A 16,043-nucleotide genomic window follows, 5' to 3' on the forward strand; every position below is an offset into this window, starting at 1 on the left:
GTAAACAAAAAAGACCTGTGGAGAATTGCAAAACTTCGGTTTACTGAAGCACATCTACGTGCACAATACAATTTGCACCTTGTCTACATTCAATTGATTTCTAGAATTTAAATAAGGGGATTTTTTTCTCAGTAGGAGGTGAAGAGGTGAGGTATAAACAGTAATTACCTGGATGATAATCTCCCACGTGGAAGAAGAGGTCAATGTAGCGACATCAGCAACCTAACAACAATTAGATTACTATAAATCCCCGTTTCATCACAGGAGAAGCAGGTGAAAAAAAGAGCTGCAGAGGGTGAGACAGAGGGCAGGACCATTTCCCCCACTGCTGATTGGTGTCAAATGCTTTTGAATCATGTGGAAGGAAAGGACTCTGATCTTTCTGCACACAGACACACAAGAACTCCCTCTGTGAATTCTCTGCAACATATAAATCTCGGAAAAGGGGAAAAAAAAATCTTCCAGTATGGATCCGTGGACGACACCTCTCACACACTAACAAACACTTTCTTACACGCACAAACCCACACTCTACAGAGCCAAACTAACGAGCCAGTTATGAATTATGCCCTTTCTTCCAGGAACAACGGCACTTTATCTCTTCCTGCTCATGCATCCCTCCATCTCCAGTAACTTCCCCAGTCCAAAGACATACGAGGAGGTCCAGTTCTTTAATACCAACAACTACCACAAAGGAATCGACTGGTGAGCTCCCACGCACAATACCACACACACACTTCTCGCCTTCTTTCATTTCTTTGTCTTTTATTAGTCAGTGCCTAAGGTGAAACAAAAGATAACAACCCACCTTTTCTTCATTTTGAGAGCTTGTTATTAGCTTTCACCTGCCTGTACAGACTTTAGTAATGCGTCAGGCAGTTCAAAACAGCTCAACAGTGTCCTCAAAATGAGGTTTTAATCCTGTAGTGTAAGCCAACAGACATATGTCGGCCTAAATGACCCATAAATGGGTTACTTAGCTGACAAACACAGCTGTCGCATCCTCCAGAAACACTTCTTCATTGAAAATTGCTTAAGTCGTATCTTCAGACTCCTTAAAGGCACAGATAAAGTCTAGAATGTGTTGACTTTCCAGACTGCATTTGACTTTGAAATTATGTGCAAAGCCGCTGTCTTGAATTGCTGTGGCTTACAGAGTTTTGATTAATTGCAGATGTCTGTGAGTGTGGTGTGCATCTTAAAGTGATGTCTGCTTTGCCTCAGGTACATGGAGTTTTTCCCCGTGCCATCCAATGTTAGCACAGATTTCATGTTTGAGAAGAGTGCCAACTATTTTCCCTCAGAGGAGACCCCACGGCGAGCCGCTGCCCTGTTGCCCAAGGCCAAGATCATCACGCTGCTCATCAACCCGTCTGACAGGGCCTACAGCTGGTATCAGGTGAACACACTCAGCACAAACACACTCGCGCTTGACCGTGACTGCACATGCATAGTGCCTTTTAAAAATGTTCACACCCCTTGATGTTTTTCACATTTTGTCACAATTACAGCAAAAAGGAAAATCACAGACAGTCTGGGGGATCCACTGATAGGTAGAAGAAAGGTTAATCTGGTCAGACTAAGATTAAGCTCTGTGGCCTACATGGAAAGCCTGTGCCAGAATACTACCAGACTGCATCACTCTAAACCAGGGGTGGGCAACTCCAGGCCTCGAGGGCCGGACTCCTGCAACTTTTAGATGCATCTCCACTTCAACACACCTGAGTCAAATAATGAGGTCATTAGCAGGACTCTGGAGAACCTGACTGCACTTGGGAGGTGATTCAGCTGCTGGATTCAAGTGTGTTGGACCAGGGAGACTTGCAAGAGTTGCAGGACACCGGCCCTCGAGGACCAGGATTGCCCACCCCTGCTCTAAACCTACCAGCACTATGGTGAAACACTGCGTAGGCAGCATTATGGTGCGGAAATCCTTCTTTCAGTCAGGAGAGAAAAACTGGTCAGAGCTGTTGGGAAGATTGGAACACAAAAATCTCAAACAGCCTGTAAGACATTTATGAGAGACCATTTTTAGAAGAACCAAAACATCTGCCTTCAGATGTGCAAAACTGCTAGAGACATGCCCCCAAAGAATTTAAAGCTGTGAATCTAAAATATTCTTCAGTGAGTCATTATACTAATTTACAACATAGCTGTTTATCTCTTAACGTGTATTCTTTTCCTTCCACTTTGCAATTATGCACCACTTAATCTTGGTTTATCACATAAATCCCTGATTTGACACATTAAGGGGTGTGATTATAATGTCAAAACATGCAGATGCTTTTACACTGTACTGAATTGCAATAGCTGTCTGCATCATGCTGTGAAATACCTCTGTCTCTATTTACATAAAGTTATTTATCTAAGATGGAGCTGATTCCACTAGTTAATGCTGAGTTATTAGGTTTGTCTGGTATATCTGCATATTCACGTATCATAAGCCCCTGTAACTGTGATCTTAAGCCTGTTTGATAATAAATAAATACAAACATGTCATCTCCAGTTTTATGTTTTCTTCAACATCGATCGATAAATAAGAAAAAACCCTGATGTCCAAAGCGAGATCTTTGAAGCCTCTTCTGTTGTTGTGCACTTCTCTCCAGCATCAAAGAGCTCATGAGGACCGCACAGCCCTGCAGTTCACCTTCTATGAGGTCATCAGTGCTAGAAAGGGAGCGTCTGCAGAGCTGCGATCCCTGCAGAGTCGCTGTCTCCTACCAGGCCTCTATGCTACACACCTGGAGAGGTGGCTGATGTACTACCCATCTAACCAGGTACGTACAGTCACAGATTCAAGCCAATGACTGACATTATGATTCCAAACAAATTTAAAGGCAAATGTTTATCTGCTTTGACCTTTTAGCATCTTTATTTTACATCTTTTAAATTACATCTTTACTTTTTTTAATGCCTTTTTAAATCTGTAACACTTTGTTCTCTGTAAACACCGGGATTGATCAGTTACTGAAGTGTCAGTACTTAATGCCCCCTATCCTTGCATGTCTTTGTGTGTGCAGGTGATGATCATTGATGGCCATCAGCTTAGAAACGACCCTGCAGCAGTGATGGATGAAGTGCAGAGGTTTCTGGGTGTCACTCCTCACTTTAACTACTCCCAGACTCTAACGTGAGTATCTGACTCTGTACGCTTGCCTGTAATTTACAAGTGGGATGAATGCTATTCAGTCTGGATTCATCAACAAGTTTCCAAAATCCCAAATCTGTGGGAAGCCTGACATCTGCTGGTAAACAGCTTGATCCAGGTCCTCAGCAACATCTCGGAGTGACACCGTAAACAAAAACAACAACCATATCAGATGACTGCTAATTGAAGCAGTAAAAAAACAATAAATTATCAAGTTTTAAAAAATGTTTTCTTTAAAAACAACATTAAGTGAAAGTGACAAAAACACACGCAAAAAAACACAGCTTTCTTTCTCATTGTTGGGTGCCACAATGATTATTGTGCATCCCAACTTGTAGAAAGTTCACCATTTCCTCAAATTCATTTATCTGGATCCGCATGGCCCTCTACAGAGTGAAGCATGTTGGTGGCCTAAGATCGTCTTCCTGCCTCTGATTGTTTAGTTTTTCTCAGTCTTTGAGTGATTTATTTCTGCAGATAGCTTTAGAACTGCTGAGAAGAGCCAGATGAGACACTATGTCCAAAGCTGGACATAGTGACAGTTTTAATAAATATGTTAAAAAAAAACAACATATTTTTATAGAAGTTACCTATTGCAACTTTAAACCTCCACAACATTAAGTTACTTCTATAGTTTATTGTAGCAGTTTCTCATCCCTTCAAACAAATTGCAAATCTTTTTGGACATGCATCAATTGTTTCCATTTGTCTGCAGCTTTAAAACATTAGAATTTGCTTGTGTTATTTAAGTCAAAGTGAACTATGCTTATGAATGCAGAATAATAATTCCAAATAAGACTAAAGTCCTTATTTATTCCTGAGTCATTACAAATGTGCTGTTTATTACACAGCAAATTCCTTTCTGGTGAAGAAAGGATGTTCTCCTTTCTTTAACAGGAGGAGAAAAAATTGTGCTACCAGTAAATCTCACTGAATTAGAATACTTTTGAAATTTTTGTTATTTCAGTAATTTAATTGTAAAGAATTTTACTAATTAAACTGAGAATACTTCAAGGTTTCATTTTCACTACTTACAGCTAATGAGATTCAAAAACTCCGTTTTTTTGGATAAATAAGACCAATGCAACAGATTTTGCTGAATTAAGTTAAGTTAGTCAAGGTCATTTAAAATACAATACAATATAAATTGTATTGAATTCTGTACATCATTCATGAACAGGAATGATATACAGGCATGTGGCATCTCTAAAAGCTATGGTAAAGGGAGCAAATTTGGTACATTAAAACTTTTCTCATCCGTTATCGCACTATATTTTTTTAAACTGACTGCGTGTGTTGTATAAAGCTTTTTAATGATGAACAGAACATGCGCACTAATATAGCACTGTATAAAGAACAGTTCTTAAAACTTGTTATATACTTTATTGGAGTTTTATAACTTATTTATTTTCAAAATTTTCTGTTGCTTGTCTGAATCTCAGACAAGAGGGGGGATTTAGTAATTTGCAATTTCTGATTGAGGCCACAGTTGACTTTGTCCAACCAAAAACACAATAAATTCAGAAGATGTCAATCTGCAAAACACAAACAGCTCAGGTTTTTAAGGATGGCAAGGTTTTCGCTATGACTGTGAATTGTGTAAAAATACATAACTATGTGGAGTTTCTACATAAAGTCATGTATAATGCTCAATGTGAAGTGGACAGATCTGCCTTGGTATCTAGTTTCATAAGTGGAAGCATATGTAATTTTACCAACATTAAACATTTGCAAATGTTTAATTTGCAAAATAGAATGTGTACATTTACTCCTCAGAGTATAAACTGCTTGTATTCACTGCCTGCCTGTCTGATTTACAGCTGAAATAGTACAAAACACAAACCTTACTTTTCTGCAGTGTTTCAGTCCCAAAGCCTAAATTGATCAAAAACAGCACAACCACAAGTGACATTGATGCAAGACAAATGATAAAACCTTAAAGGCCTAGCTCTTCCTCAGTCTTTCTGAGTGGCAGCCACAAACTCCACCTCTTTAGTGACTGATGTACATTCCTATATGTGTGTCCACTTCATGATCTGTGATGACATAAATTAAACATGTAGCTTTTATGCTTTGGATGAGCTGGAAACAGTTTATTTCTCAAGCACTACTCATCAGAATGCAATCAGCCTCTAAAGCTTCAAGCTTCAAGACAGTGACATCCAGAATTTGTGGCTCCGACCAGGACAAAGAATGGCTCTGTCTTCAATCAAGGTCCCACAAGCATACAAATAACTTGGGAAGAGGTTCTGATGGAATAATGAGGATGCTTTGTGCGTGTGTCTGTGTGTGTTTGTGTGTTGTCTGAGAATGGAGTTAGACAAAAGCCTAATCTTTTGTCCTGTCATTTCTTTCTTGACACACCAGCAGTCTGACAGATTCCTAACACTCAAGGCTATGTTTTAATCTTCTCTTTCTTTCCTTCATCTTTTGTGACTGTAGCAGACCTCCTAGCGCTTGTTTTTCTTTATTAGTCCAAAAATGTATGCAGATAAGGAAATAATTTGCATCTTTCAACCTCATTTGCTCTAAAGAATATGTTCAGAAAGAGGTGATAACAGAGCACAATATCATGTTATATGATATTGTTAAAGTTAAAATTAATTGCTAATAAAAATCTAATAATTTTAAGAAGCGAATAAAACATTTAAAATATGCATAGATTTCACAATGGTATGTGTTACTGATCAGGCCCAAAATCTGGGTGAAGTCATCCAGATTCAGGGTTCAGACACAAATCTTTTGAGACACATAAATACAATTACAAAGTTCATCATCTATCTGGAGAACATCTCCAGGATTGAAGGACTAATGTGTGTAGATTTCATGAACTTAAAATACGTATATATATAATATAACTGATTACTGCAATAGTGTCTTCTTTGGTTTGCCTAAGCAGTAAATCAGACTGCTTAGGCAGACAGGTCTTCTTGTCCTAGGCTACTCTGCATCCCCAGAACCAGAACCAACCTTGGATTCAGCAGGATTCAGCTTTTATTCTCCCAGAGAACTGAAAAGGAACTGTACTATGTTGTACAAATAAATAGACCCCACCTTGCTTAGCAAAGTATTTGCAACCCCTTTTTTTACATTTCGGTAGAGTTAAAAAAAATTTTAAAAGTAAGAGAGTTAACACAAATACAGTATATATCATGCTTTTTAGGTTTATATTTGTATCAATCATGCTGTTTAGGTTTATATTTGTATCAATCATGCTTTTTAGGTTTATATTTGTATCAATCATGCTTTTTAGGTTTATATTTGTATCAATCATGCTGTTTAGGTTTATATTTGTATCAATCATGCTTTTTAGGTTTATATTTGTATCAATCGAAAATCATCTTGTAATTCTATTTCACAAATATCCACAACTTACTTTGCTGGTCTCTCACATAAGGTTGTGACTATAAAAGTCTGACATGTACAAATTGCAAGGTGCTGTATGACTTCGTGAAAATTGAAAGTGTTCTAATTGTATCCATTGTACATTTGTCTGGAGATGACAAGCATAATGTGCAGCCCTTGGGTTACTTTGCTCTCAAGGTTATTGATTTTTCATGAGCTTAATAATAACCAAGACAAATCTCTTTTTATGTTCTGTCCTAGACAGACATTAAATGACATTAAACTTATAAAAATAATTTTTCACACCCAAAACTGCCAAAAGAAACCATTCACTTCACCACTCATGGTGACACCTACGCCTCTTTTCTGCTTTCCTCTTTTCTCAGCTTTGACCCTCAAAAGGGCTTCTGGTGCCAGCTCCTGGAGGGAGGAAAGACAAAATGTTTGGGAAAAAGCAAAGGAAGAAAGTATCCTCCTATGGACCCAGAGGTAATTTTGTTTCCTGTTAACTAAAAGGCTTTTGCGCTTAGGGAAAAAATGGTGCATGTTTTGTGATGTGACGGATTGAGAGAGCAACTGACACAAAAGGAATCAAGCCATCTTACTGGCAGTGACAACCCACATCTCTCTCTCTATCATTGAGGCAAACTATTCCCCAGGAATCAAAGCAGAGGTGGCCACTGTAACCCTATCAGATCCAGCCAGACGCTTTAAACCTAATTAGGAGGACCTAATAAAAACTACAATGAGAAACAGAACAAGGCAGATTGGGATAAAGGGAGATGAAAGATAGAAGGAGAAAATCCAAATCCATAAATCTTTGTCCTCCCTCATGGCTCCACAGAGAGGCTGCAGACGATGAATCACACATTTGCTCTCACATAGATACAGCCTCTCTCCACATGTGTTCACGCATGGCTCACGGCTGTGCCTCCGTGTCACCTGCAATTAAAATTTATTTGAGCCTCAACCAAGGAGACACAAGGTGAGGCCAAGGGGAGGCGATAGAGTGAACAGCAGGGCAGAGAGACAAGAGAAGAAAATAATTATAGAGCGTTGCACAAGTATTCACACCCGCTGAACCTTTTCATATTTTGACTCATTGCAGCCACAAACTTAATCGTGTTTTATTGGAGTTTTACATGATAAACATGAAGTAGGACATAATTCTGAAGTGGAAGTCTCCATTACTCCAATACAACATATTTACCTTATTAATTTGACACCTAAAATGTAATGTTCAATTGTTGACTGTATAGTGTTTTCTTTACAACTTTGTAGTTTCTTCTGTAAACCTGATTCCTTGATTGATAATAAGTCAACAGGATCTATCTGTATCTATTTCAATTTCACTATAAATACAGCTGTCTTGTGAAGGCCTTGGAGCTTTATCAGAGAACAAAACTGCTTTGTGAAGCCCAAGGCACACAGCAGACAGATCCGGGAGAATGTTGTGAGTTTTTAAGCAGGGCCAGGTTATAAAATGATATTCCGACCTGTAAAACTCCATAAACAGAAAGTGTAAGACAGACCTGCAAACCTACAGACAAACGACTGTTCACCTGATGCAGCAGGCTGGTAAAACAGAGGATTAATCAGAGAAGCAGAGAGCCACAGCTCAGTTGGGAGAATCTCTTGACAAGACAACTGTTAGCCTTACCCTCCAATGATTCTACACTTTATGGAGAGAGGTAAGATATAAATAAATAAGAAATTTGCATGTATGAGACACAGGATACATGGAAGATGTTGCTCTGGCCAGATGAGACCAAAATTTAAATTGTATTGCCTACATTCAAAATGCTTATCGCGCTGATCACACCATCCCCATGGTGAAACATGGTGGTGGCGACATCATCCTTTGGGAATTAGTTTTTTCATGTGGGAACATCAGCCTTAAACACACAGCTAATGCTACTATTTAATGGTTTAGATAAATGTTGTTTTAGAATGATTTAGTCAAAGTTTAGACCTAAAACCAATTGAGAATCTTTAGCAAAACTTTAAAAACTGAACACTAAACAAACCGGTCTGTAAATTGTAGCCTCCAGTGAGCTCTTAAAATATTTGTTGTATATTTTTAAATGTTTAGCCATCATTTGCAATGCTCTCTTGTCCTTTAACTTCTTGAAACTTGACTGGACTTTTGGTTTTCCTGACTCTTTTTTTCCTTACTTCTGCCACCTGTCTGCCGTCATCTTTGTTCACACACTCAATGTCTTTTCATCTCTTTCTCTTCCGCTCCTCAGGCACGTGCATATCTCTCCAGGTATTACAGGGAGCACAATGTTGAGCTGTCAAAGCTGCTACATCGGCTTGGACAGCCCCTTCCCTCATGGCTGAGAGAGGAGCTGCAGAAGGTCAGTTCCATGCTCATCTTACCAGTGAACATGCACTTTTAAAGGTTAAAAATAAAGATATAAAATATAAAGAACCAAAAAAAAAAAAAAAACTTAGCCATTTACAAAGTCTTGGGCAAAACATGCACCGGTCTTCTTGTCAGAACCTACTTGTTTACAGGTTTTATACTGTTTGACTTTCTGTTTTGTAGTGTGACATCTTGTGTTTTTTTCCCCAAAATAATTTTATGAACTTATGTAAAACAAGAAAGCTTGGTGACCAAAAGTGCAGAAAAGTCAACAATGAGAAGACCTCCATCCATTGTCCTGTGATAACCATTTCAATTTTTATTTGTTTGGTTTGTTCCAGTCATCACAAGATATAGATTATGATTGGAGGAACAACTTTCCAGGTACAGCCGACTCAGCTGAGCTTCCTCCCTGGCTTTGCCTTGGAGAAAGCAGGAGGTGCTTCATTATCCATGGGGGAGGCTCAGTGCAGAGCCACTGCTTCTCCAAATCAAAAGGAGTTTGTAAGGAAAGGGAGCGGGGCATTTAGTGGCCATTCTCATCATATTTTCACCTCAACTGACTCCTTTTGATATGGAGTATTAGCAGTTTTTCTAGGGACTATTATGTGATGAAGCCAAAGTATTTATTTCTATTTACTTATTGTTGGATCCACTAGTCAATTTACATTTGGACTTTTATGACAGAATTGACAGATCGAAGTATGAAAGAAGGGCTCTAAACTAAGGCATGTTCAAAGGGATCTTCCAGAGAGCCTCCTTATCAGATGCCCTTCAAATGACTCAGTTTCATATGAACAAGCAGTGGTTCAATTTTGAACTCCCTTTCACTCATATGACTGAGCCATTTGGTTTTCATAGGCATTTGTGCCAATCACAACAGGCTTTACCCTTTCCAGGTGACATTTGACTCTAATTGAAAAAAACAACAGTGCAATTAAAGTACTTCATTCCATTTTCTTCCTCCCTCTCCTCTGTTTCCCTCTCTTTAACCCTTCCTCCTTTTACCCCTTTCTGAAGGTTAGATAACATTTCAGTCCATGAGCCAGGGGTAAAGGTCGAGCTATCAGAGATCGGGAAGTGACCAGAATCTCCTGACCTTCAAAAGCGCGCTGTCTGTGGCCTTTTTGTGCACGCTGAGGTGAGGCCAAGGACTGGTGGATTTGTTTCACCTGAAAGCTACGGCGCTGTTGGATGGAGCGGGAGGCGTGATGGGGCGAAGAATCTTTGTGCGCTTCGATGGACGAATGGATGAGTAAATGGATGAATGGATGGATGGATGACTAGATCTCTAAAGAAACTGGGACTAAAACCAAGCGCCAACATCTAATAAAAGACAGAGCTGTGTGAGACATTGAGGATTTGGCAGGTTCTGAATGCCCAAAACCTGTTCTGAACTGACTCTCATGCAGACCTGGAGTGACTTTGATTCTTTTTTTGGTTTGATTTCTCTGCTAAGTTATGATACCAGGGCAGCGCTGGTCAGCTGTGCGTGGTTCACTTAGAGATTTCTTTGCACTGAGTTCTGTTCTCTGTTTCCCGCCATGTTAAAATAATACATACCTTTGGAGGTTCACTTTTACCCTTTTGTTTTATTTAGATTTTATTGTATGATAAAAGAATAAAAAGCAAAGACAAGGTGGACTCAGGGTGAATGATAGGCTGTTCCTTGTTTGTTTTATTTGGTAGAACAGGTTTAAGGCAGATCTGGTAGCATTGTTTCAACCCACAGTGCATCACATGACACTTTTATGGGAGAAGCTTTGGATTGGAAATTAGTATCTGGAGCTAAAAGCAGAACTCAGTGAAGATTTTCCCAGCAGGTCATGTAGGAGTATTCTGTGTTCATTTATTAGAGAATTATTTCAGTTCTAAGAACTGCAAAGACATGACCAAAACCACTCAAAATTATGAAATAAAATTTAATTTCAGGATTTTTTTAAAGTCGGTGCGTAAGTGGAAGAAGATTATGTTTTTTTTTTGTCTGTGTCTCATTTAGGCCTAAACCTTTTTTTTCCCTTTGAAAACCAGTGGCCTAAGTTTAGCCTAAATTTGAATGCAAACAATCCTACATGTCAATTACAAAACCAAAACTCAAATAAAAATGCATATGACTGTCAGCATAAAATGTTTGTTGTGTTTTTGGTGAGCATACCGGCCCATTTGTAAGGATACGTTTGTTCTGTATGAATGAGGACAGACTGTTTTAGATCGAAGGTAAGTTAAAAAGAACTATGGGAAGTTATTTTTTTAAATTCATTACCCTGATCTCAAAACAGACACACAAACAAGATCTGGCCTGTTTGACCAGAGATTGTTTTCTGTTATTATGTTATATCAGATAATAACACAATGTAAAATCAACAAATAACCTACAATTCATCACTGATATGCAAAATGAGTCACACTTCTTCAACTTTTTCACACTAAGTCCTGTTTCAACCACAAACGTCAATGTGTTGAGCTTTTATCCAACAGACTGGCAGTCGTACATAACTGTGAAGTTAAATGAAACTGAAGCCATACACACATTAGTCAACAAATTCACAAATCAAGAAGTAATTTTGTCTCGCATGTACTATACCATATGTTTTCCCATACTGTAGGGAAAAATATGCTTATATTTACAATATATTTGTTAAAGATGAATCCAGCCAGGATGTTTGTTTCTGATAAGAAATGACACTGGCATCGCAGGTAATAACATGATGTACAAGCACTATCAGTTTGAAAATGATTAATACCCTTCTTAATAATAAATGGAATGATCATTTTTGCTGTTACAGCAATCAAACAGTTCTGATAATTACCCTATGTGTGTTTTTACTGGTATTTTGAGGGTTTAACTATGGCAATGAGTTCTAAGTCTTTAAAGTTGAAAGACCTTTTTACAATTACCCTTATCTTTCTTGGGTGTAAAATAATGAATCTGGAATGAAAAAAAAAAGTCTTTATTTTTCTCTTTTCTTTGACAAAGAAGTTATTGCTGTAAACTACTGACGTAGAGAAAGAATCCAAATTAGGAAACATCAGTAAAACTGAATTTGATTATCAATTTCACAATAGCTAATGCCAGGTATGAACTAAAGAAGATTCTATGTATAAATCAAATGACAAATTATGTCAACGACTTACCAGTTAAAGATTGAGCACACTATAGGAGATCGTTGTTAAAAGTTTTGTAAATATCTGCAATTGGTCGTTGTAATGTGTAGTATTGGCCACATGAGGGCAGACTGAGATTTAAAACTGAAATTGAATTGTTCCGCTTGTGCTAATTATTTGCTTTTCTGGCAGACACAGAGACCTAAGTAAAAGATTAACGGGCAGAAAAAAAGTTAATTAAAATAAAAACGCATTCCTTGAGATCCATGGTAATTTTCAAGTTTTGTTTTTCTTTTCCCAATGCCACATTGGCTGATTCAAGGAAGCCTTTTTATTTCCATGTTTGTTTAATGTGTGTAGAATCATCCAACCAGCACTTTCTGAATAACCCTTTAAAATAGTGCATAACAGATTCTATAAGTTTATTACTTTAGTTCTCATTAAAGTTTCTGTATAGGAAAATTGTGGCTTGAAATGATCTCATGTACCCGCGAAGTTATACTGTTATTGTTTCTTAAGCGGGCTGCACAGTGGCGCAGTTGGTAGCACTGTTGCCTTGCAGCAAGAAGGTCCTGGGTTCGATTCCCGGCCGGGGTCTTTCTGCATGGAGTTTGCATGTTCTCCCTGTGCATGCGTGGGTTCTCTCCGGGTACTCCGGCTTCCTCCCACAGTCCAAAAACATGACTGTCAGGTCAATTGGTTTCTCTAAATTCTCCCTAGGTGTGAGTGTGTGTGTGCATGGTTGTTTGTCCTGTATGTCTCTGTGTTGCCCTGCGACAGACTGGCGACCTGTCCAGGGTGTACCCCGCCTCTCGCCCGGAACGTAGCTGGAGATGGGCACCAGCAACCCTCCCGACCCCATTAGGGACAAGGGTGAACAGAAAATGGATGGATGGATGGATGTTTCTTAAGCTTTATGGGACACCTACCGGTTCTTTACAGTGTTGACATAATACTTCACATAAAGACTCAAGCCAATGAAACAAATGTTGACTAAAATGTGTCTTTGTACCGCATAACATTTTGTGCGATGCAGTTGCTTGGTGTAACAGCTGGGACATATTCTTGTTTTCATTTGAAGGAAACAAGTTGCTATTCATGTTGACGCCCAACAACATTCCTCTGCCATTGGGCGTGTAGGTGACAGTGTGTCTAAAACAGTTCTTCTTCCTGACATTTTGTTGTAAAAAACATGTCTAAAAAAATGTCCCTACAGCACCTTGTCACCTGCTAGAGCTGTGACAAACAAAAAATCCAAAGTGAAGCTCAACAACCTAATCACGTGTATTTACAGGAACTGCTTATGGCTATTTAAACCCAAACATAAGTTATTACATTTCAGGGCCTTGAAGCCAAAAAGTATGAAAGAATAAAACAATCTATAATTGGTCTTTATTTATTTTTTTATTTAATTATTTTAAAAGAAGGAAGTTACATTTAAAAATACTTTTTCTGAAATATTCTTTTGAGTGACATCTACTAAAGCAAGAAGCACAACCAAATGCAGATGGTGTTACATCTATTGTAGAACCCTTTTGAAGCCTGGATGTCAAATAGTTGTCGAGAGACTCTTTATTGTTTTACTGTCAAAAACGTTTTAGGGAGTATACGGTTTGTGGCCACCTATAGTCGACACAAAAAAAGGAATTTGCTAGACCTTTTGTTACAAAGATTTAAAGAGCTCCTTGGACAATAACATGGGTACTGCAAATACATCTTTCCTAGCATACATAGAAAAATTGAGTAGTGAGTCAAACCACTCATAGTGGTTGTGGGCGTTGCTTATGAATATAATGTCAGGTGAGAAACTTACTTAGTACTTTCTTCCTTAGTGTCTGAGCAAAATGACAGAAGGAACATTTGACTTCAGAAACTTTGTGAGCTCTATAGCCATAGACTTCATTATTACTACTTTTGTGTTGGGTAAACATTTTGCCACACAATGATAGTTGCATTGCAAAAATATTGTCAAAAGTTTAGAAACTTTTGACTATATTCTGACTTTGATATTTTCAATTTTAGACATGGACAAAAAAAATTATATATATGTTAAAATATTACAAAATTTATTAAAATGTGACTGCTTTTTGTTTTCGAATTTATGAGTGTTTGTGTGGTTTAGCTTATTTTAGTTGTTACCGCTTATAGAGGTTGTGACCGAGAGAGGGAGGTCCCTTTTTTAGCCCTTGCATTCTAGCTTGCATTCTGAAGAAGACTTTTACAAGCTGTCATTTGTTTGGAGCATGAAAGAGCAACATGTGATCAGACTATCAAGACAAAACACTCCAACAGTTTGATCTTTGCAGACTAAGTATCATGTTAAGAACAAAAGAAAAAAACAAAAAGCTAGAGAGCACAATGAGATTAGAAGTAAGTGTTTTCATGGTGTACCATTAAAGTGTAGCTTTAAGAAAATAGCTACTCTCCTAAACTTGCCCACATCTGCAGAGAAAGCAACAAAGTGTTTTCTAAAATGATCAGTATCCCTTAAACTTTTTCAGATTTTATCACTTTGCCATCGGTTTTCTTATAATCTTTGAAGAAAAGTGTCCCCCACAGAATGATATTGATACCATAATGTTATGTTGCCTGTTACCAAACATGATGCAGTGAAGTCAAAAGTCCCTATTTTGGTTTTTGCGCTCTCCTACTTAAATGCTGCAAATGACTGTTGGAAGCTGTTATAGCGAGCTGTCAAGATTGACAGCTTGGAGCATGAAAGAGTAATTTAAGGGCAGGCAAAACAAATAGCTTCAAGAGTTTGACCTCTGAAGGTACTTACAACATTCTTACGAAGAAATGTTCATATTGAGCTGTGACATAGCAAAGAGGGATTTTGATAACATAGAACTGAAGAGTCATGAAATGTGGTAGTAGAGTGGTGAGGCAGACGCAGTGGACCCAAGTTGTGGAGAGTAAATTGTGATTTAATGATGAAAATACAAGATTCCAGGCAGCACAGCGAGAGTAAAAGGTAGGAGCTAATCTCTGGTAGCAACTGGTGTAATAATGACAGGAATTTAGGTGTGCTCTTAGCTTCTGTGAAGTGTTACAAATTGTTACAAAATTGAAAGACATAATGTCATATTAGTGTTGAATGCATTCCTGACTATAATAACAATATAATTTACTCAACACCATGACTCAGTTGGTCAATTATGAAGGTATCCAATACAAAAGCAATACTTAAGGCAATAAGTGTGCAAGCAGCTCAGTAATTATGCACACCATAATAGATTGTATTAACTTTAGACAATGCCTACATGTTTTTTTCTCTCCTGTGATGACACTCTCCTGTTAACTTGTTGGGGGGAGTAAAACTCCTCTAAATAAACTACATAACGATTTGTTTAAAGCAAAGGAGAAACGGACTTATGAATAAGTTAGTGCTGCTATGTGAAACATCTTTACAACTACCTTCTAGAGGTTGAACAACTTCATATTTTTTAAGGTCGACTACATCATGATAATATTTGAGTCAACGTCGACTAGTCGCAGTGACATCATGGAGACATAAGTGCAAAACGCTTCACAATTACTTGGAGGCTTTATCAGCTATATTCACGGCAAATATTGAACCCAGCCTCAGTTTTGTCAATGCAAAAAAGTCAATGCAGAGAAAAGAATCGACTAGTCAATTAATTGGTGCAACCCCTGCTACCTTCTATATTTTATATCACACTGGTAAAGATCTGTGGAAAAAAAAATCATCTTCTATTTTTAAAGAAACTCCAACATTTGTTTGAGTGCTGACCTTTTTCTTTTTTCTTTTTTTTTCAAACACCAGCTGTTGATGCTGTTGACCTCTGCATAGCTGCACGTATAGGAGTCAAATTATTACACTGACCACAACGGTGCTTTTGGAACGTCAAAAAGCGTTTGTATTATGAACAGATTCTGTTTGGTTACAGTTAAATTCAACGAAGACACCTGCTGCTCCTCCGCCCGATGCGCAGCAGGACGCTCCGCTGACTCAGCAGCAGTGTTGTAGTCAAGACCACCTAACCCGAGACCAAGACAAGACCAAGACCAGAGTGTATCGAGACCGAGGCAAGACCAAGACTTTTAGGGTCCAAG

General features: G+C 38.2%; 1 protein-coding gene across 2 annotated transcripts in view; it reads left to right on the plus strand.

Moving 5' to 3' along the window:
* Positions 1–10,984, plus strand: part of ndst3 (N-deacetylase/N-sulfotransferase (heparan glucosaminyl) 3) — a 58,566-nt gene extending 47,582 nt beyond the window's left edge. Inside the window, exons 9-15 of one of the 2 annotated variants that reach the window (XM_028018565.1) lie at positions 582–705; positions 1,225–1,399; positions 2,607–2,777; positions 3,021–3,130; positions 6,880–6,982; positions 8,743–8,853; positions 9,882–10,984. In XM_028018565.1, coding sequence (XP_027874366.1) covers positions 582–705; positions 1,225–1,399; positions 2,607–2,777; positions 3,021–3,130; positions 6,880–6,982; positions 8,743–8,853; positions 9,882–9,890 — 803 coding nt within the window. In that variant the 3' untranslated portion in view covers positions 9,891–10,984. The remainder of the gene's footprint in view (positions 1–581; positions 706–1,224; positions 1,400–2,606; positions 2,778–3,020; positions 3,131–6,879; positions 6,983–8,742; positions 8,854–9,881) is intronic. The other variant, XM_028018564.1, reaches the window with a different exon arrangement.
* Positions 10,985–16,043: the final 5,059 nt, after the last annotated feature.

The sequence above is a fragment of the Xiphophorus couchianus genome, chromosome 5 (assembly GCF_001444195.1).
Source record: "Xiphophorus couchianus chromosome 5, X_couchianus-1.0, whole genome shotgun sequence".
Taxonomy (NCBI): domain Eukaryota; kingdom Metazoa; phylum Chordata; class Actinopteri; order Cyprinodontiformes; family Poeciliidae; genus Xiphophorus; species Xiphophorus couchianus.